The sequence below is a fragment of the Phodopus roborovskii genome, unplaced genomic scaffold, assembly GCF_943737965.1.
Source record: "Phodopus roborovskii unplaced genomic scaffold, PHOROB, whole genome shotgun sequence".
In the NCBI taxonomy this organism is placed as follows: Eukaryota; Metazoa; Chordata; class Mammalia; order Rodentia; family Cricetidae; genus Phodopus; species Phodopus roborovskii.
Genome location: NW_026126418.1, coordinates 66449552 through 66471846, shown reverse-complemented (window position 1 = coordinate 66471846; position 22295 = coordinate 66449552). Strand labels below are relative to the sequence as shown.

The following is a 22295-nucleotide window of genomic DNA, read 5'->3' as shown; positions in this document are numbered from 1 at the left end:
TTACGTGTGTTTATACACAGGACTCATCCCTGTGCACACACATCCCTAGACATATAGCTCAGGGCAGCCTGGGCTATAGAGACAGACATGGGAGGGGGTGTGAATGAAGGCGTATAAAGGAAGGAGACTCCTGACCTCCTGCCTACCAGGCCTTACACTGTATGCTCTGAGGTGGTGGGCATTGTAGGTAACCCTGGAGTTCAGAAACCAGCCAGATATAGGTGTCCTAATGCCTTCTGAGCCTATAACCGCAGAGAACAGGCCCCCTTATCCAGTGGCTACGCAGTGAGAAGGAGGAGTAGTAAGAGGTACTCCCGAGAAGCCACTTCCCTGTGCTTGCAAACACACAAAGGATCAAAAGACACACCCCGAGGGATACAGGCTGGAGGGACACTGTCACACTTGTGTCTGAGTCTGAGGAACAGGAACAAACACACCTATGAGACCTACTCTCTACCACCGAGGGACACAGCCTGATAAAGATGAGTAATTCAGGAGCAGGGAAATACATATGTGAGTGACAAACTTCCTGAAGTAAAGGAACACACATTTGGGGGAGACCCTCTTATGAAACACAGATGTTCATGACCGAGGAGCACACTTGGTGGTACAGAGACACATTGAGGGGTACACCCTGAAGAGCAAAGACACACATGTGTGAGGTATATAGTCTTTGAGGAGCAGGGTTGCACGCATCTGAAGAAGAGAATCAGGGACACACTCAGAGCTGAGGGACACATTCTGACATAAACACATTCAGGGACACACATTGAGGTGAAAGGATTCACATTTGAAGGCGAACTCTGAGAAGCATGAACACAGCCAGCATGCCTGGCTGAGGAGCAGATATCTGAGGGCCAAAACAGCACACTGTAACGGGACCCTCTGAGAACAGGGACATGTTGTTGTGGACTTGAATCTGGCTTCACATGTGCAGCTTGAAGGTGTCTAGTGGCCAAACGATACATGGGGACTTTGGCACCGTTGGATTATATGCCCAGATGAAGAGATGACTCAGGTCAGCCTTGCCTCACTTTTCCTCAGGCCTTGCCATCTGTCAGTCAGCAGTTGGCATGTCTCATGACCTGAGAGCTAGAAAATTGGACCTTAGAGTTGTCTTATCAGTTACTGTCTTTGCTCAGAGTCCAGGGTGGCAGCCCTGGAGGCCAAACTCCTATCATGATTGTAGAGTTGGAGGTCACTCTCATAAACTGCCTTGATAGACAGTGGGACACTGCCTTCTCTTCATCTCTCTAGAGCTGAGGCTGAGGCTCTGACATGGGGAGATGTATCTCTGTGGAAAGCAGAGAGTACTGTACACCAACTTTTCTCTAGGGCCATAGGCAAGGCCTTAACTCACTGGAAATAGGTGACTGTCATGGCCAGAAGGTCCTTTTCCAGCTCAACTCTCATGGCTCCCAACTTCTCATCATCCCTGTAGCCAATTTCATCAGTATTGGCGGCAAAGGCGATCTCATACCAGAAGCCTAAAAACTGGGGGATAGGGGTTAGAGAAAGGAATTGCCCAAGTGTATCAGCATCCAGGATTTGGGACCCTGAGAGCCATTCTACATCCCTCCTTCTAAGGAATTCAGCAGTCTGGAAAGTTCTAGGGGTGAAGGGCACCCAAGGTGATGGAGTATTGAAGGCTGACTAGGCAGGGCCCAACCCCCATGGAAAAGCACTGAACTTGGTTCACTATAACTGTGACTACCTGGTTTACGTCGAAGTCATCCTGTGCTGCATCCTCTGGGTCAGCAGCCAACCCCACGAACAGACACATGCACAGCCCCAGCAGAGTGAAGAGTATGTTGCTCTCCATGTGCCTAGCGGGTAGTTCAGCTCCCCAACCACAGGAAGCCATAGCCTTTGGCTCAGAGCCTCTGAACTTTATATCCTTCCTGTGGGTGCTTGGAATAGGCATAGAAGGTTCTCATTAGGTTGGGTTGGAAGCGCGCTGTAAACCAGCCAGGTGACTCACCTACCTGCTGGACTGCAGGGCCTCAGGGAACTGCCCCAGGGGACACAGATCTTGTCTCTGGGTGTCCACTCATATATGCATGAATCCACTCAGCAATTGAGGTGCTGCTTTCCAGTTGTGTGGGTGAAAGAGCAGGCTCCACCAAAGCCCCCGGACAGGGTTTGGTCATAGGCACAGAGAAGATAAAGACTTGTGTGCTGGGGGCAGAACTCTGCCAACTGTAGCAAGTGACACAGAGGCCTGGGAATGGCAGAGGCAGGACTGAGGGCACGGGAGCCGTGCATGGTTGGATCTGTGTGGCTTTATGTTCATCAGGATGAGAATCTTAATGTCCTGACCCCCCTCCAGGCCCATGACTGTCCTACTGAGTACTTTGAAGAAACCACATCAGTCACCCAAGGGCCACCAGATGAACAGTCATCATGCCTGGGCTAAAGCCAGCCCTGCTTCCCTGGTGTTGCTTTTACTCACAAATTTGTTTTTGTGGGCACAGACCACAGTCTCCAGCTTTCAGGTGAAGAACGAGACACATGGGCCCAAGATACCTGTGTAGTCTCCACAGCAAAGAGACAGCCCCTTGTGACATCACCCCCTAGGGAAAACCCAGGACCTGACCCTGCAGGGCACAGACAAGGATAGAGGAGTATTAGCAACTACATCCAGAGTTCAAATTATAAGGAGTGGGAAAGATGAGACAGGGAGACAATCAGGAAAACAGTTAAGGAATACAAAAATGATGCCAGGCTCAGAGCCCTGCAGGAAGGAACAGCTAATGCACACAGAGGTAATAGCCAGTTGGATCTTCTGGTGGCCTAGCTAGTGGACTGATGCACCCTCTTTCTTTCTGACAGACACCAAAGCCAGTGTTCCCAGCATACTTCTTGAAAAATCATTCACCAGCTATTATGGAGCCCAGACAAACTCAGGCAGCCAATAGTGCTGTGTCCAGAGCCCTTATCATCTCAGCAGGCCCCAGATTGGCAACCAGTGATCAATCCATCCTCCCTGACCCCTCCAACATCAAAAGAGCTTTGGGTCTGTTCAGAACTGAGCTATCCTGATGTTAATGATCTTGCCCTAGAAATGGTGATTTGTATGTGATCGCTCAAGGCCAATGAAGTAAGCTCAAGGAACGTCCAGCACCAGGAGTTTTGAATGGGGTGTATGCCCACTGGTCACCTTAAGAATCTGTATTCTTAGGGAATCTCTGTGCAAAAAGGAATGTTCAGGATCCTGCTAAACTGTGCACTGCCCCACCCATCCTCTGACAAGACAGACACAGTGGCCACTTCAATGCCTTGCCATCTCCAGAATGTAGCACCAGGTACCGCGTACTGGCCTCGGGAAAGCGGCCCTGGTGTGGACTCCATTCTGTCCTCTGAGTGTCAGCTGCCCATCTGTCCAGTGGGGACAAGACATCTCAGAGGGATGTGTCAAGGATAGTTGTGGAAGTAGGCAACCAACAAAACGGGCAGCAGGAGGGTTAAAGGTTCCCTCACAGCCAGAGCCACACATTTCTGCATGTCTTTCCTGGAGGCATGGCCTTTGACCCTTTTGAAAAGCACTTCTCTGCTGCTCCTCGGCCCAGGTGCCCACAAAGCTCCAGACCTGCTCTCATTTTTCCTCACAGCATCCCAGAGCGCCACTAGCATTCATGAACACTGTTCCAGTATGAGGAGGGGACTGTGGGACTCACTGCCCAGGGTAGTGTGAATGGGGCAGTGCAGGGCAGGGTGGAGATGGGCCTTTTCACATGGGAGTCTAGACTGGCTACCCTGTGTGTGAGGCACATTCTTCACCAAGCATTCACGGAAAATGCAGGCTTGTCTCCTCCACCTGGGCCAGAGGAACATTCCTGCCACCCCTTTCCCTGCTCCCAGGAAAGATGCTGGGCAGCATTTGGTAACAGAGTTTATTTGAAGCAGGTACAGGAGGCCCTCCAGGCAGGAACAGGAGAGGCCAGGTTGGTGGGGCTGCTGCTGCAGGCCAGGACAGAAGCTATTCAGACCAGTCCCTGTAGGCAGAACAGCAGAGCTTAGAGCCATGTGTGGCCTTTAGGAACCCTGTGGTGCTGGTCAATCGTCACAAGCTAGGTACCTGGTACCTCAGCTGCTTGGCTTTGACAAAGCACTGGTTCCCTGCGCCTTGGAGTCTCTATCTGCAAAATGAGTTATGATGTCAACCTCCAGAGCCTCGGCTGTGACCGTGAAGTTGTGTAGGTAGTGGGTTAACATGGTGTTAGACATAGGAAACCCCAAGATATCCAACAGAGCTGAACTCATCCCACCAACTGGCAGAACAGAAAAGGGTAGAACTGGCCCCGAGCCCTGCACATCCCTGATAGACAGAATAGTACAAACAAGGTACCTCCTTCTCCAACCTAGTTCTGCCCTGCCCCAGAGCCGAGCATGACAGCTTGGGGTCACACGGCAGACTGTTCTTTCCCAACTACAAAACAGATGCATCGGAAGCTGCCCATCAGGGCTGTTGGCTGTCCTGGTCAGAGGAGGGATGGATGACCCCTTCTTTCCAGGATCAGGATCTAGTAATGTCAGCAGGGCCTCCACGAAGGCTGGGCTGCAATGTAGACCAAGGGTAGTGGACTCACCTCTTTCAAGAGCTCAGCACACCTCCCTGTGGGAAGGGACAGCATGCGGTACAGTCAGGAGGACATCAGACCCCATAACAGGAGCCTGGTCCAGCACCCTAAGGCACTGTGCTCACCATGTCGGGCCAGCATGTAAAGGCCTTGGTCTGCTGTCATTTCCCGAAACTTCCAGAAGCCTGGCTCATCCTCACTTTCAAGGCTCCGAGCTGTGGAGCACAGCAGAGTTGGGCTGGCAGCCTGAAATAAGGCAGCCACCGGGTTCTGCCCCTACCCAGGCTGAACTTACTGAAGTACTTGAGCACATGGAAGTTTCTGCCCTGCCAGAGTAGGGATAACTTCAGGATGGTGTAGTGCTCATAGTCTGTTTCCAGCACATAGATCTTCCTGTGGCCTTCAGGAGTCAGTGGCAGGGTTAGGGAGCCTTGCTCAAACCTCAACACTAAAGGGGGCTGGCCTGGAAGCCTGGATCTGCAGATTCTCACTCCCTTCCGTTTCTGCCTGGTTCTGGGACCTGCCTGTAACATCCTGGGAAGATAACTTCTGAAGGTCAACCCAGTACACTAGTAGAGATGAGGAGCCTGAGAATCCCAGGAAGGGCACAGGGAGCCTCAAGGCCAGGGTAGGAAATAGTAAGATAGTATTCAGGGCCAGGCAGCTGCAACTTTGGCAACAAGGTAATAGTACTTACCGGGAAAAGCAAAATCACCCCCAGTGTCTCTTCTTGAACCCACTGTTGTTTCAGTCATACAGTTCCCTGAGCTAAAAAGCAACAGTGTTTGTTAAGAACCTGCCAGCCTTCATTTTGCCTGCTGGGAGCATTCCTGAGTGAGGCATATCTTCAGAAAGGGTGCTGGCAAGCTGGAGAGCGTCCTGGAGCCTAGGATCCACGGGAAAGAGGCAGGGCTGCCCCAGCCTCTTATTTTCAGGGAGTCATCCAGCTACTACCCACACATTCTTATCAACCAATAGGGCTTTATAAGCCCTGGCTTATATTTTGGCAGAAATGCAGCTCTAGGAGCCTGAGATCTCACTTTATCTGTGGTTGGAGAGCACAAGCAGGTGGACATGGGGAAGGTTTGTCCACAATCAGACTGATGACCTCATCACTACAAAAGATACACCCTGGACAGTGCTCAACTACATGTATGTCTCTTCCTTTCCAGCAGATGACATTCGCAAACGACCCAGGCCCTTACCTGTTGTACACAGCCTTCACGGTGATGTTCCTCCCACTGAAGGTGAGGAACAAACCCTCTATCCTCCTTTGAGTCTTCAGCACCAGGTTCTGGTCAGAAGTTACAGCCACTTCCTTCCAGAATCCTGCAATCTAGAGAACAGAACTAGCACTATCAAGCCAAACTAGGTTTCCAGCTCCTGGACTATAGAGGGCATTTCAGGGACCCTCAGGCAAGGAGTGGGTGAGCTCTGAGAGGTCAATATATAGTCATGAGACTGGGAGGTCACTTGTCCTTAGCCAAGTTTTCCTTCCCAAGGGACCTATCAGGACACCAGACAGAAATGTTCCTTCCAGAAGATCCTGACACAAGACCAGTCAGCCAGGAGACCTTTCTTGCAGGTGTGTGGGGAGCAAACCTCCAGGCCTACAGCCAGCAAACTGCCTGAAGCATGGTTCGACCAACCTTCCCTTCCCTGGGGTCATGCTTTCCTATAATAGCAATGTTCCCAGAGCACAGGATATCACCTGTAACTTTTAGAAACTGGCTACTATTCCCAGAGAAAAGAATCTGTGTCCCCCAAAGCCTGATCCCTCTGAGTTTACAGTGTGACTCTGCGGGCATAGAAAGAGGAATCCAAGCGAAGAAGCTGTCCACTCTGGAGAAGTACTTTTCTGACTCCACAGTACACAAGGATGGGGACAGAGGAACCCTGTGAACCAGGGAGCAAGAAGGGACCCAAAATCTGTAAATCACCCAGGACCCAGAGGTGACCAGGCTGAGGACAGCAGCTACTGCCTGGACATAGGTGGCACATGAGAAAACTCAGGGTGGGGAGAGGTCCGTGGAGCTCAGAGCCTCACTAGGACCCTGTACTGCCTGCCCTCTTGGGGATGGGGCCTCAAGAGTGGGTCCTGCCCCTGCCAGCTATACTGTAGCAATCTAGGAGTTGAATAGAAGGGAAAAGAGAGTTGCAATGGTTATACACCAGTCCCCCCCAGTCCAACTTCCCATCAAGCCCCAGTCATGCCTCCAAGCTAAGAAGAGGCACCTTCTCTGGTACGAGGTCCACCCTTGTAGACTCCACATGTAGCAGGTACATCAGGAGGAGTCCCCAGATGGTGTTTAGCAGCCTGGCTTCCATCTCAGGGCCTGCCTTGTGGCTTCTGCTTATGGAGGGCACAGGCTTATATTTGGAGAGTGTGCAAGCATGTGAAACCACCCAAAGACTGTCATTGGGCAAAGCTGGCTGCCAGTTACTCAGAGACTCAATTTCTGCTCACTCTGCCTCAACCCACATCCAGAGATAGGTTGGACCAAGCTAAGAGAGCACTCAAGCTGCCTCGATCCTAATATTTGGACAGTGATGGACCATACACTGAGACTGCACCATCCCAGTTTCCCCATTTGTAACAATGTATTTTAAAACAACAGCAGATATTGAACTGGGCATGGAGCCATGATCACCCACCTCCTAGGAATCTCACTTCCTGCAACATCCTGCACTCCATGACCACTGTCCACTCTGCCTATGACCTCTCTTGGTTACAAGTTTCCACAAAGTCCTGGGTAATGACACAACTTAAGTGTGTGTGTGATGTATGTATGTATATTTGTATATGGTATTTGTGTGTGTGTGTGTGTGTGTGTGTGTGTGTGTGTGTGTGTGTGTATAGTTGTGGAGAAAGGTGTACACATATTCATGTGAGTGTGGAAGCCAAAGTTCAACCTCAGGTATTGCTTGGTTGTTGGTTGTTTGGTTAGTTATTCTATTGGTTGGTCAGTTGGTTGGTCCATTGGTTGGTTAGTTATTCGGTTGGTTGGTTGGTTGGTTAGTTATTCCATTTGTTGGTCCATTGGTTGGTTAGTTATTCTATTGGTTGGTTGGTTGGTTGATCCATTGATTGGTTATTTAGTTCATTGGTTGGTTGGTTACTTATTCTTTGAGATCGTCTCTCACTAATCCTGAGCTTGCTGAGGAGGCCAGGCTACCTCAGATCCACCTATCTCTGTCTCCTGAGAACTGCACCATGTGATTTCAAATGCACACCACCATGCTTGGCTTTTTATCTGCGGGAAGCACTTTATCAACTGGGCCATCCTCCCAGTCCCAATGACACAGTTTTTAAATCTATGAAACAAACATCTCTCAGACCACCAAGAATTTTAAGGCAATTTTTATTTTCAAAATCAACTTTGTGATCAATATTAAAACAAAGTCCCTCACTCTCTGGGGAAGAAAGCTAAAGCTGGCATCCCCAAAAGAGCTTGATCACCTTGGGACCCAACTCTCTGGTTCAAAGATTGTACAGCTGAGGGTCAGGTGCTGTGAGGCTTGCAGGGGCCGAAGGGCACCCAAGACAACTCTACCCAGGTCAGTATCCCTCATCCTGCAGGACTTGTCTCCAGTCTTTAGGACCCACATGGAGCTGCTCCAGACTTACAGCTTACAGGGAGGTCGCAGACACTGAAGCCCACCCTCCAGGGAAACCAGGCTAGAGAAGACATCGGGTGGGCTACCAGGAAGGTGTAAGGGATGAGTTAGAGAGGAAGCACACTGGTTGACACAAAGAACCATCAAAGGCCTTGGGACATCAGGAGGGAAGCTAAGGTCCCAGCAACAGGCTGACAAGTCAGCCCCTGGGGACACAGAGATGGGTTGGGCTGGCAGGAGTGAGAGAAAGGGAAGCAGAGTAGGTGGCATCCGGTTTTCTGGGTGACCAGGACAGGATGAGGGCAGCACCTGTGAGGGCTGGCTGCTTCTGGTTCTTGTTGTCTGAGGACCACAGACACTGATGAGCAATGGACCAGAACTCCAGCGCCTTCCGGATTCTCATACCTGGCCCTTTGAAGAATGAGAACTAGACATAAAGGCAACAGCAGTGATGGTCCCTGGGGAACGACCCCATACCCCACCTCTCATGCAAGAGCAATGTCATGTGACCTTGGATAACTTGCCCAGCCTCTGTGCCTCAGTGTCTTAATCTGAGAAACAAGAAAGAGCTACCATACATATCCAGGAGTCTGTCATGAAATACATGTAACAGCTAGCCAAGCAAGATCCAGAAGCACACTGGCCACTGTCCTGACCCATTTCTCAGGCTCCCAGAGGTCCAAGAGTGACAAAATCACAGCAGTGGTGGAAAGCAAAACCCAGACAAGTCAACGCCATGGCCCTCCTGCTGTTCCAGCTCTAGCTCCTACATCCAACCAGTGAGACCCAAAGAAGTCTGGAGTCTGGCAGCCAGGAACCATCTTCACAAGGCACCTCAGTTTCACCAACATACACTATGCTCAATTTCCCCTGTGGATACAGCAATGTCTCTGCACCAAATTTAAATGAAACTTCCTGCCCTTTCTCCCAGGAGAACCCTAAATGGCCAGAGTCCACTTCAGTCTCCCTGGAGGCCTAGGTTCAAGACAGAGCCCTGCTCAAGGGCATCTCCAAAGAGTCACAGAGCCATGGTGATACAGTATCTCTTTACTGGGTAATAAGAGAAGGGGCATAGTAGGAAGAGAGGTGGAGTCAAAGTGGCCCCAAGAGGGCCTCATTTGGTTCCTAAGGTCATGGTGAGAGTGACTGGTCCTGAGGTTGGCTGCTCCTACACAAAAAGAGCACAATCACTCCATCATCACTCCCTTGACAGATGTCCTTGCTACTCCCTACAAGCTGAGCACTGCCCTCAAGGCTGTCAAACCACAAAGATGGAACCTGTTAACCTTCATACACACACTACTGCTGTGGGCCCTAGCCTCAGACTAGAGATGCCTCTCCATGGCGTCTGCCCAGAGACCTTAGAGATCCACCTCACTTGAGTCCTTCACTCGTACAGTATTAGTAACCCCTAGGCTCTGCCAGGCCCTGGGCAGAGGAACCAAAGTGATAGGAAAATGACAGTGATTTGGCATTGATTCTATCCCCTTATATTTGCTGAACCACCTGATGATGGAAGCTTAAGAAAGCTAAGCAAGTCTGTGTAGATCCATGGAAGGTCAAAGCAATGCACACGCTCCCAGCCCTGGGGTAAGTGGGCAGGGAGACAAGAATAATCAGAGACCTATGAGGACAGAAATGCACCAAGATATAGAGAACTAGGAGAGTAGGAAGACAGCAAGAAAGGGCTACAGATGTGAAGAAACCACAAATGTGCCTCCCCACCATACCAGGACAATCCATAAGGGTGTCACACACCCCCACACCCCCACACACACCCTATATGCAGGTAACTTTTACACATGTACAAAGCCAATCTTCCACTTACAGTTTTGTGAGTGCCAAAATTGTTAGCAATGAGCTTGGATAGGAACTGGGCAGCTTTCTGTCATGGTTTGGTTGGGTACATCTCCCCAAGAACCTGCCTGCATCAGAATCTCAAGAGCTTCTAGCCCAACCCTGTAGTGGGGCAGTAAATGGAAAGTTGGCAGTTGTGCCCTCATGGGGTTCTTGAGAACAGGATGATACAATTACAGAATAAAGTGCAAGTCCTGTGGAGGAAGCCCAAAGGCTAAGAAGACATGGGGTGCATTGAACTGAACAATAGCCCCCATCCAGAACCTCTGAATGACAGCCAGGTGGTGGTGGCACACGCCTTTAATCCCAGCACTCAGGAGGCAGAGGCAGAGGCAGAGGCAGAGGCAGAGGCAGAGGCAGGAAGACCTCTGTGAGTTTATGGCCAGCCTGGTCTACAAATCAAGTTCCAGGATAGCCAGAGCTATTACACAGAGAAACCCTGTCTACAAAGAAGAAGAAACAGCAGCAACAACAACAACAAAAAAAAAAAAACCAAAACAAAACAAAAACAAACAAACAAATCTTTTACATGGGATCTTACTGGAAGACAAGATTTCTGCAGACATATTGGTTAGGGGTCTCAGATGGAATCATCCTTAAGGCTAGGGTGGCCCTAATCCAAAGGTGGGCATCCATGTGAAAGAATTAATTCAGATGCAGACAGGCAGAGGAAAGAAGCAGCTCCTAGAGTGATACAGCCAAGACTAAAGCTGCCCAGGACAGAGGGCATATGAGAAGCTTGGAGGGGCCCAGGCAAGAGCCTTATCCCAGGCTCCACACACCTGGATTCTTGACTTCAACTTCCTGGACTAGGAGAGAATTCTTTCTGTCTCTTTGCCTGGCTTATTGAGGTGGCCCCAGAAAACTAGGCTGGCTTCTTCCACAAGACACGTCTAAGCCAAAGCCATAAGCACAAGGCTCCATAGGTAGAAGAGACAGCAGATTTCGGGGAAGAGATGAAGGCACCAAGCATCTTGCCATCCCAAACTCAGCAGAGAAGTCACCCTGCACTCAGCCTGGAAAGTGTTGGCACTGGTCACTCGGGATGCCTGTTGCACAGTCTCCCCTCATTTCATATAAGGTCATAAGGGAGGTTGGGGTGCCCACTTCCACCCTAAGCCCTATCTCTTCGAATATCTTTCCCTGAAGCTTTCCCACTGGTCCCCAGATTTCATCTCTCCGTTTTGGGAAGTGAGAAAAACTAAAGTTTAACTAGCTTCAGTCTGGGGCTTCAAACTGTGAGGCTTACCAAGGAAGGAAGGAAGGAAGGAAGGAAGGAAGGAAGGATTCCCATCCTAAAGTGGGCCACCACTGCTGCGTCTGTGTTGCCTGGTCCTTGGGACCCTTCCCAGCAAACCCTTCCTGATTACAGGCCCACAGCCATGTGGGCTTCCTTGCCCAGAAACCCCAAGGACAAGCCAGAGACCCAAGAAGCAGGGGCCCGTGTGAAGTCCCAGTGAGTCTCTGTCAGGGTTGTATCGTTGATCACTTTGAGCCTCCACTTCTCACTGTGGAGTGGCCAGGGATGGCCAATGCCCAGGTCTAACGCATTCCCTGACTAATTGCAGCTGAAGCTTGATCCCTCCAACATGGGCACAGCAGGAGGCCACGTGCCTTTTGCACATCAAACTCATGCTGTAGGAAGACTCAGCTGAAGCCTTAGACACCCAGAAAATCACCAATACTCAGCTCTGCTTTGGGGTATTTGTATGCTGTGAAGATATATTACTGTGATTGGTGTAATAAAAAACTGAGTGGCCAATAGCTAGGCAGAACAGATAGGTGGGACTTCTGGTCAGGGAGAGAACACAAAGAAGAAGAAAGGCAGAGTCACCAGCCAGATGTGGGAGGAAGCTGGATGGGCAGTCAGAGTAAAGGTAGTCTAATCACTTAAAAGAATGTAGATTAAAAGATATGGGTTAATTTAAGTTAGAAGAACTAGTTAGTCTGATGACAGCTTATGCTGGAGAGAATGTGGAGAAAAGGGAACACTCCTCCGTTGCTGGTGGGAGTACAAATTTGTACAACCACTTTGGAAATCAGTTTAGCAGTTTCTCAAAAATTTGAGAATCAATCTACCTCAAGAAACAGCAAATACCACTTTTTGGCATATATCCAAAAGCTGCACACTCACACCACAAGGACATTTGCTCAGCTATGTTCATAGTAGCATTATTCATAATAGGCAGAACCTGGAATTATTCTAGATACCCCTCAACTAAAGAATTGACAAGGAAAATGTGGTTCATTTACACAATGGAGTACTTGACATCTTGAAATTTGCAGGTAAATAAACAGAACTAGAAAAAGCCACCCTGAAAGAGGTAACCCAGACCCACTCATAAGTGGACATTAGACATAAAGCAAAGGATAAACAGCATACAGGCCACAACCCCAGAGAAGCTAGGTAACAAAGGGGATCCTAAGAGATACATACATGGATCTACCTAGGAAGGGGAAAATGATAAGATCTCCTGAGTAAATTGGGATGGGAGGCAGGAGAAGGTGGAAGGGAAGAAGGAAAAGGGATTGGCAAAAGAAAATTGTATAGCTCAATAAAGAAAATGGAAAAAAAAAGAAGAAGAAGAAGAACTAGTTAGGAACAAGCCTAAGCTAAGGCCGAGCTTTCATGGTTAATAATAAGCCTTTGCATCTTTATTTATGGCCTGGCAGTCCTGACAAGAAACTACTACATATGGAGTCCAATGTGGAGGCTTGACTACCCAAATATAGGGCCTGAGAAAGTTAAAACAAAAAGTTCTGGATAAGGAGCCAGACACGGCTTCCTAGTCCCACAGTCTCTCAGGTAGGCTGATAGTTGCAGAGCAGGGAGGCCCAGCTCCCACCACTGCCTGCAGGCCTGAAGGGGATGGAGCCAGCTGCCAGTACCAGTGCAGTGCACTAAGCTGAGCCACACAGCAGCTGGCCGGCATGGTAGTGTGTGATTTGTCTTACTTGGTCAGAAGGCACTGGGTCATGCCAGATCCAGACACAGAAAACCTCTAAAAAGGTACAGTGTGCTTAAAAAGGTGCTTAGGTGCTAAAGGCAGTCATAAAAAAAACAAACACTTTAAAGATAATAAAGTATTTAAAGAGAGTAAAGTAATATAAAAAGAATGAGCCAGGTAAAAATGGGAAGTACACAAGGGTATCTGGATCCTGTATGGTGCTTTTTGACTCTGAATGGTTCAAATGCTAATATACAAGAAACAATAGCTGCTGAAAGATGCTGGATAATGAAAACTTCCAAATTAAACCAACCCATATATTCTGAGAATGTCTTATCTTCAAAATGGAAGTCAAAAAATATGTTGTGTGGGGAAGAGGTTATGCCTTTGTTTCCATAGATAACAAAAAGTTATGGTTCTCTTCAAAATTAACGAAGGTCAGATTTGATTGGGAAAGACCTCCTGAAAATCTTGACTGTAGACATGAAGAAAGAAGCCAAGAAAGACTACAGGACTGGTACATATATGCTGATCCCACTACTATGGAACAACTCTGAGATTGGGTGAGACATGATAAATCTTGTTGGCTACAGAGTCCTCATAACTTATTACATGGTATCCTTTCATATGTCATGGATAAAAGTTTGGTTATACAGTGCAAACAGACTATAACATTTAAAAATGCCTTTTACTTTCTCAAACAAAAAATATTAAGCCATAAAAGGGGAATTGTGGTGATATATTATTTATGATTTATTAAAGCCTGCCAGAAGATTCAGAAAGCAAAGCCAGCCACAAGCTATAGAAGTCAGGCAGTGGTGACACACACCTTTAATCCCAAGACTCAGGATGTCTGTTAGCTCAAGGCCACATTGACTACATGAAACTGATCACACAAAAGTGATCTCAGCACCTAGGATCACATGCCTTTAATCCCAGCACAAGGGAGGTGGAGACAGGAATGATATGGCTGAGCAGAGGCAGGAATAAAAGGCAGGAGGAGCCAAGAACTGAGAGCTTTTGCCTCTGAGGATTCGTAAGGATAGGATTGCCATTTCAGCTGGGTAGAGGTAAGATCTACTGGCTTGGCTACTTTGCTTTTCTGACCTTCAGCTTGAAGCTTGAACCCCAATATCAGTCTCTGGATCTTTTATTTTTCATGCTGCAGTTAAGGGCACTTGGTGTGAAAGACATGGGTCTGATTCCCAGCACCCATATGTAAGCACACCACCTCCTCAGGCACCAAGCATACAGATATACATGCAGGAGGAAAAAAAAAACACTTGTACACATAAAATAATAAAAATAAAAATTAAAAATCTCTCTCTTACTCTCCCTATACACAAACACACACACACACACACACACACACAAACGGTGAACTGAAAATGAATTTCTATGTCCCCAGTCCCTAATTCAGAATCTGACATGTGAAAAACATAAACGAATGACAGATGCATGGATAGAGTCACTGTGGACCTGCCACTGCTGAAGTCTAGAGTCTCTATAGCACAGTAGCACTTGTAGCTGGCAGGACTTACATGGTAGCAGCATCTTCCCTGTCCATGGGAGCAAATGATGTTCCAGACCCTAGTCATCAGCCCTGCCAGTCAGACCCCCTACACACTCCCCTTAGTGCCCAGCACAGGTCATGAGGTACAGGCAGGACCTCCAATAAATTCTATGGCTACATATCCTCAGAGAAGAATGGTACAAGCCATTGCACTCCCCGCTTTCTCCTCAGGAGGTCAGCAGACAGAACTCAGGACCAGAGAGTAGTGACACTTGGACCTGGAAGAACCTCCAATGGTATTTTCCCTAAAATAGCCCCTGGGTTGGCAGCAAAGGGCTGTACATAGGTATAGGCAACAGACTGAGCATTTCGACGGCTCGAATGGGATGGAGATAGATTTTGGCACTTGGGAGCCACAGAATACTGTTACAGCTCAGATGGAAAGGTATTTCTGGCACTTGGGAGCTAAAGAATACCATGAGTCACAGTAAGCCTAGCAGCTTACAGCCCTGCTCCAGGGAAATGCTTCCCCAGTGTATCAGCTCTGCTGTTAGGAGAGGGCTTCCCAGTGAGGTTGTTCAGTTCAGCTCAGATCCCCTGGAGCCTAACAACTCAAATTTGGTAGGCGAAGGTTTCACCTAGCTCAGTTCTGCTTTGGCTGTGGTGAAAAGTTGTTACTTCTCTCCTCCACAAAGAAAGGTCTCATTCAAGAGAATTATTGGGAAGGAAGAATTCAGGAGAGTGGTTGCCCTCTGCCACAGTAGAAGAGGACAGCTGGGCACCAGGACAGCCATAAGCTGAACAGACACAGGGTTTATATCACGCTTCTTAGGGGCAGTTTTTCCAGGGAGATTTCTAGGGTGGGGATTGGTCAGATTTCAGTCCCTGAGCTCAGACTGGCTAGATCTCCTGCTCAAGGATTGGTTAGTTTTCTGCACAGGTTTAGGGTCAGATTTGACTCTGATTACAGGGCCAAAGTGTGTTTCTTTCACTGGTCCTTTTTAGCTTTTTGACTTAATTTTAGGATCAGGGTGCATTTCTTTCACTGGCTCTGATTCCAGGGCCAAAGTGTGTTTCTTTGGTACTGGTTTCAGGGTCAGGGTACACTTCTTTGGTTCTGGTTGCAGGGCCAAAGTGTGTTTCTTTGGCTCTGCTCAGGGTGTGCTCCTTTGGCTGGTCCTTTTTCCCTACAATTACCACGTAAGGGGGTGCACGAAGTCCTGCCCCCGGAACCACTGGGAAGGGGTCCACCCAGGAATGGGCACTGACTTGAACTTTGAGAACTTCCTTCTCACCAAGGAAGATGTGTGAACTGAAGCAATGACACTGTGGTTGTGGTGGGTGAGGATCCTCTGAAGGAAAGGCCACCTGCCTACTGAACCTACCCAACCTCCCTTTGTGGGAGGGAGGGTCCAGAAAGACCTCCCCAGATTTCATCGGCATAGGCAGGCCTGCAGAGTCGCAGTGGCAGGGAAGCCGGGTACAGGGAAAATAGGCTGAATGGAGTACAACACACCACGAGGCTCTGTGATCCATGCAATATAGCACTTCATGAGGTACAAGCTGCAGGGTACTACTTGCCAGCAGCCAGAGCCAGACCACGGACCCTTTGTCTGCAAATGAGCAAGAGGAAAAGAACACTTTGCCTTCTCCTCCAGCCACCAGCGCCCTCTACTGGTATGAAGGAGAAAGGCAGTGCCTGCTACAATCCTCTACAGGCCTCCTCTGGTGGCTGGCCCTCCTCTCTTTCTGGATCCCCATTCCTCCCACCCACTCTCTGGCTCCCTCACATCACTGATCATGGACAGGAAGAATCAAATATAAACTGTGCCTTGGATCTTTGGGACGTGCCATAACTGTATACCACAAAGGCCTCTATGCCTAGGGCCAGAGCCAGGCTGGCTGAAGGATAGCGTTACAAATTGTGTTCTTGGCTGAGGCCTCGGCACCCTGCCTGCATGTGGGGATGGTCTGAGAGAGGGGAGCATGAGGGAGGCTGGCAGAACTGGAGTCCATAACAACAGGCAGGCTCAGGATAGGCCTGCCCTATGTGAAGACACATTGGTACCTTGTCAACCTCTGAGCTGGTCAGCTGCTGGAAGTGCCCAACAGCCAGATCCCACTGTGGTTTCCTAAGGAGGACTGTAAGGAGTATTAAATGCCATCCTGGGCAGGTTAGCAAGATCATGTCCCAAAATAAAGGATAAGAGGTACAAAGCCTGTGTCACTCACTGGCACAAGGTCCTGGATTCAATCCCACACTACTACAAAAACAAATTTTTAAAAATGAAAGAAATGGCCTGCCTCAACTTAATGTGCCAGGCTTTTATGACTCCCCACGGAAGGCCTTACCCTTTCTGCGGACTGGATGGGGTGGGGTGGGGAGGGGCGGGAGGTGAGAGGGAGGAAACAAGGGAGGGGGAACTGTTGTTGATATGTAAAATGAATTAAAAATTTTAAATAAAATAAATGAAAAAAAAAAAGCTGGGCCATGGTGGTGCATGTTCTTAATCCCAGCACTTGGGAGGCCCAAGCAGGCAGATCTCTGTGAGTTCAAGGACAACCTGGTCTATAGAGTGAGTTCCAGGATGGCTAGGGATACACAGAGAGATCCTATCTCAAAAGACCAGTAAAAAATAAATATAATAAAAACTGTGACAGTGGAAGAAAATTTAACTTGATGATTGACCTGCAGTAAAGTGCTTGCTTGCAGGTATGAGAACGCGAGTTTGGTCTCCAGAGCCCATGCAAAAGAATCCAAGCATAGGACCAGGGAGGTGGTGCCGTGGGCAAAGTGCTTGCCGAACTAGTGTGAGGACCTGAGTTCAGATCCCTGGTGCCCATAGTGGGAAGATCCCAGGACCTTGCCTGGCTAGCCACTGTAGCCAAACCTTCAGGTTCAAAGAGAGACCATGTCTCAAAATATAAGGTAAATATCCCTGCATGCCAATAGGTTTATATCCTAAGACCTTAATATACATGTTGAGGAAAATAAGTAATAACCTTCCTGATGGTAGATGCCATTATGTATATATGTTTCTCATACTGGTTAATGAATAAAGCACTATTGGCCAATAGGAAAGAGGTAGGAGGGACTAGGAGACCAGGAGGAAAGAGGAAGTAGTAAGGAGGAGTCAACCTGAGAGATGGGAGAGAACAGAACCGCCAGCCCCCCCCCCCCCCGCTCTCCAGTAAGACCATGTAGAAATACATAGAAATGGGTTAATAATTAAGACAGAGCTAGCTGATAAGAAACAAGTAACGGGCCAACAGAATTATATCAAATACAGAGTCTCGGTGTGTTAATTGGGGCTGGCGCGGCGGCGGGACAAGACCGGCAGCAGGCGAAAAACCGTACTCCTTACACCTTCCTCCCTAAAATCAAGTAGCGGACAACTAACAAGTGTAAACGGATTTTTCTTTGGGCTGCCAGCTCACAAAAAAAAAAAAAACAAAAACAAAAAAAAAAACAAAAAAAAACAGTTATTATTAATTATGGAAAACAGCCTATAGCTTAGGTTTGTCCCACTAGCTCTTATAACTCAAATTAACCCATATCTTTTTAGTTTACATCCTTTTAGGTGGCTTAGTTACCTTCACTTGCATTACACATGCTGCTTCTTCTATGTCTCCTCACATTTCCACCTTTCTTCTTCCCAATGTCTTCTGTGCCTGGAAATCCTGCCTAGCTATTGGCCATTCAACTTTTTATTAAACCATCACGGTGACGCATCATCACAGTGTACAAAAAGATTCTTCCACAACAGAAGAAGACATGGATGTCAGCCTCAGGCCTACACACTAGAATCTAGAAAAGTAATGCATGAAAGCTTGTAATCCCTGCATAGGAGAAGCAGAGACAGGTGGATCCCTGGATTCAATGGCCAACCAGTCTAGCCTACTTGGCAGGCTCCAAACCACTGAGAGGCCCCCATCCCATCCTCCGCCTCTCATGGTCAATTCAGCAGACCAAATGATCTGATTCAACCCCCAGAACCCTGCATACATAAAAACCAGAAGCAGTAATACATGCATCTGCAATACCAGTGTCTTTATGGGGAACTGGGAGGTGGAGAATTAGCCAATACTACAACAAGCCAATACTGCAGAAACAAACAACCCTGCTTCAACAAGGCAGAAGGCAAGAAATGACTTCCAAAAGTTGTCTGCTAACCACACATGAACAGTAGCAATGTGCATGCCTGTACCCTCACAACTACATCACACCACCCACAATAAATATTAATACACACAATAAGTAATAATAATAATCTTTATTTTAATAGTGGATAGCTGCCGGGCATGGTGGCACAGACCTTTAATCCCAGCACTCAGGAGGCAGAGGCAGGAGGATCTGAGTTCAAGGACGACCTAGTCTACAGAGTGAGTACCAGGACAGACAGAACTACATAGTAGGGAAACCCTGCCTCAAAAGAACAAACAAACAAACAAACCAAAAAGGTGGATAGTGCCCAAAAGAAATCACCCTAAATTCTTTCAGCCTCCACACAAACATGCATGTACACCTGCACACATACATGTAGACCTGCACACACACAGTTGTACACATGCATGTACATCTGCGCACACACACAGTTGTACATGTACACCTGCATACTCACAGTTGTACATGTATACGTACACCTGCACACACACAGTTGTACATTTACATGTACACCTGCACACACACAGTTGCATATGTGTGTGCATACATGCACACACACAATTATGAGCTGCAGAAAAGGATGCCATAGTGATGGCATCCAACATGAAATGGAATAGGCAGAACTCAAGTAGGAAGGAACTTCTTCTAATAGGTTTCCAGTTACGTTGATTTTGGTTTTGCTCCTTTTGTTTTATCTTGTCTTAGAAATAGTGGGGAACAAAGCCAGTGCACCAGTTATAAGGTAAACATCCTACCATTGAGCTACATCCCAGCCCAATTAAAAAAAAAAAAAAAAAGGGTCTTGGAGCTGGAGAGATGGCTCAGCAGTTGAGCAAACATGGCTACTCTTCCAGAGGACCCAGATTCAATTCCCAGCACCCACATGACAGCTCACAACTGTTGGTAACTCTGGTTCCAGGAAATCTGACCTTTACACCAATACACATAAAATAAAGTTAAATGAATTATTTTTTTAAAAGATAGTCTCATTATTTAGCTCTCACTGATTTTGAAACTATGTATACCAGGCTAGCCTTAAAACTGTATAGCTCTTTTTGCCTCTGCTTCCCCAGTGCTAGGATTACAAATTAAAAAAAAAAAAAAAAAAAATGAGGAAGAATAATAAAATAATTTAAGTGCATAGTGTATAAAAGTGATTAGCATGGCTGAAGAGCTGGCTCAGAGGTTAAACACATATACTGTCTTTGCTTGGATCCCAGTAGCCAAGTCAGATGGCTCTTGACGGCCTGTGACCTCAGCAACAAAGGATCCAACTCCCTTTCTGGCCTCCTTAGGCACATGCACCAGACATACATATGCACACAATTAAAAAACAATAAAATCTACAGGCAGAAAAGATGGCTTGGCAGTTAAGAGCACTAACTGCTCTTCCAGAGAACCCAGGTTCAATTCCCAACACTCAAATGGAGCTTCATAACAATCTATACCTCCAGTTCTAGGGGATCTAACACCTTCTGGCCTCCATGAACACCAGGCATGCATGTAGTATACAGACATACATGCAGCCAAAGCACCCATATGCATAAAATAATGTTTAAACAGAAATAAAAATAAAATCTAAAAAATTGATTGTGGTGTAAAGTTAGCTAAAAAGAAGTAACTCTGTCGCCTAGCAGTGGTGGTGCACACCTTTAATCCAAGCACTCTTGAGTCAGAGGCAGGCGTATCTCTGTGACTTCGAGACCAGCCTGGTCTACAAGAGCTAGTTCCAGGACAGGCTCCAAAGCCACAGAGAAACCCTGTCTTGAAAAACCAAAACAAACGAGAAAAAGGAAAAAAAAAAAAAAAAAAAAAAAAGAGTAACTCTGGAAAATGTTCTCCACATTACAATTTTTATTTTTAAAACGGATTGGGCAACCAGAACCTCAGCTTGCTGGAGGTGGGGATCCAGGAGGAAGCTGCTATGCTAGGAAGCTTGCTGTTTTGATGATCCTCAGGGGTCACACCAGGGACGGGAAAGAGCATATCCAGCAAGAATTGATGTCCATTAAGACAGAGAAGAGGGAAGTCAGGGGCCTGAAAGCAGGGTGGGAAAGGAAAAGAGCAGCAGAGTTTGCCCAATCTGCCTGCAGGCAGAGAGACCCAGGAAGCTGTAAGGGGTCACTTTCAAGCAAAGGAGAAAGGGCCCCCTAGGCAAAAAGCAGCCTCAGTGCCTCCCACCTTTCTCAGTAGTAAAAGGACAACCTTTGTGCTTTGATACATTTTCTAACTCATCCACACCAGCAGTCTTACTCTTGAAAAAAAATAACTTCTTTTACAAAGTAACTGTATTTGAAAGGATCTTGAAGTTGGCACAAGACACCCAAGACCAAGTTCTCAGCACAAAGGAGATTTATTTGCCCCAGAAGGACAAAGGACACGGAATGAGAGACAAAGACAGGAGGTAGGGGACAAGGGAGAAAGAAAGGGAACAAGGGAAAGGGGGAAGGGATATTTGTCCCAGAGTGACAAAGGCCTGCTGCTGGATAGAGAAGAGACAGAAGTGACCCATAGGCAAATGGCAGTTTTAAAGGATCAGCTAGTTTGTTTTGACTGGACATGTTGATTAGGGTAGACAAAAGGGTGCTTTTGATTGCTGAACTTCAATACTTTGGTAGCTGGACCTTGGTGGTCAGCCTCAGGAGAAGGAAGCAGCTACATAAGGGAATAGACCTTGGCCAAGGGAACTCTGACCATGACTGTGAGTCAGTCCACAGATGATGGGCACAGGAGAAATGCAGACAGTGATGAACACAGGGCAGTGATTCCCATTGCTTTCTTAATGTAAGACCCTCAGAATGAGGAGTCCTCCAGTTTCGGTCGGTACCCCCAAGAACTCAATGTCCAGTCCAGTTGCTGCAAAACGCAAGAGGGCAAGAGGCTTTAATGAACAGGAAATGTAAAAAAAAAAAAAATGAACAGGAAATGTTTGCGCAAAAGGGCTCCTCCAGCACGCAGAGAGGAGCCCCCTCCCCCCAGGCCCAGGTGTTTTTAAAGGCAAACCCACAAGCTTAGGGAGGGGGTGGGACCCTCTGTCCATTGAGTATGTGACCATTGGAGGCCGGATGGTCTGCTATTAGGGTCAACAGGCCTTAGGGCCTCAGGGTGTGCTAATTAATCTTGTCTGGGCAAACCGGAGTTGCAGCTATCTCTTTGTTTCCTAAGGACCCTATTTACCACCTGCTGACTCACAAGAAAGGAGGGGCAGAAAGGAGGGGCAGTGTGAATTTTTGTTATCTCAGGGCCTTGTGAGAGGAAGTTAGCAAATTCCAAGGAACAGATACTGGTTTCCAGGTCAGTCCTTCATTAACTTTTCTCTTTTGTCCTTCATTAATAGATCTAGAACCAAGACACAGACAGACAAAGGCACTTTCTGGACATTGAATATCACACAGCTAGTGAGGGACCGCCAGAGGCCAAGACCCAGCTTGATTGGTTCTAATTTGGTGACAGACATATGGCTGAAAGATTGGTTCTCTAACTAACCTCCTCCTGGCTCCTTCCTGGGGAGTAATGGCAAATAGACTCTTCTGGTGGCTGGGATGGATACAAAGCCTGAGACAGAAAGAGAGGAACCCTCTGAGAGTCACCAGGAGTCAATACAGGGCCTCCTA

General features: G+C 47.6%; 1 protein-coding gene across 4 annotated transcripts in view; it reads right to left on the bottom strand.

Annotated features, from left to right (window-relative positions):
- Nucleotides 1–4525: 4525 nt before the first annotated feature.
- Lcn8 (lipocalin 8) overlaps nucleotides 4526–22295 on the bottom strand; it is a 38403-nt gene continuing 20633 nt past the window's right edge. For 3 of the 4 annotated variants that reach the window (XR_007834554.1, XR_007834553.1, XR_007834555.1), the window contains exons 4-5: nucleotides 5786–5916; nucleotides 5232–5348 (exon numbers count right to left, since the gene is read on the bottom strand). Coding sequence is in view for 1 of the 4 variants with exons in the window: in XM_051184857.1 (XP_051040814.1) it covers nucleotides 4533–4615; nucleotides 4706–4795; nucleotides 4876–4980; nucleotides 5278–5348; nucleotides 5786–5916; nucleotides 6816–6908 (573 nt within the window). In the remaining 3 variants the exon portion in view is untranslated. Of the gene's footprint in view, nucleotides 4616–4705; nucleotides 4796–4875; nucleotides 4981–5231; nucleotides 5349–5785; nucleotides 5917–6815; nucleotides 6988–22295 lie in introns of those variants that run through there. The other variant, XM_051184857.1, reaches the window with a different exon arrangement.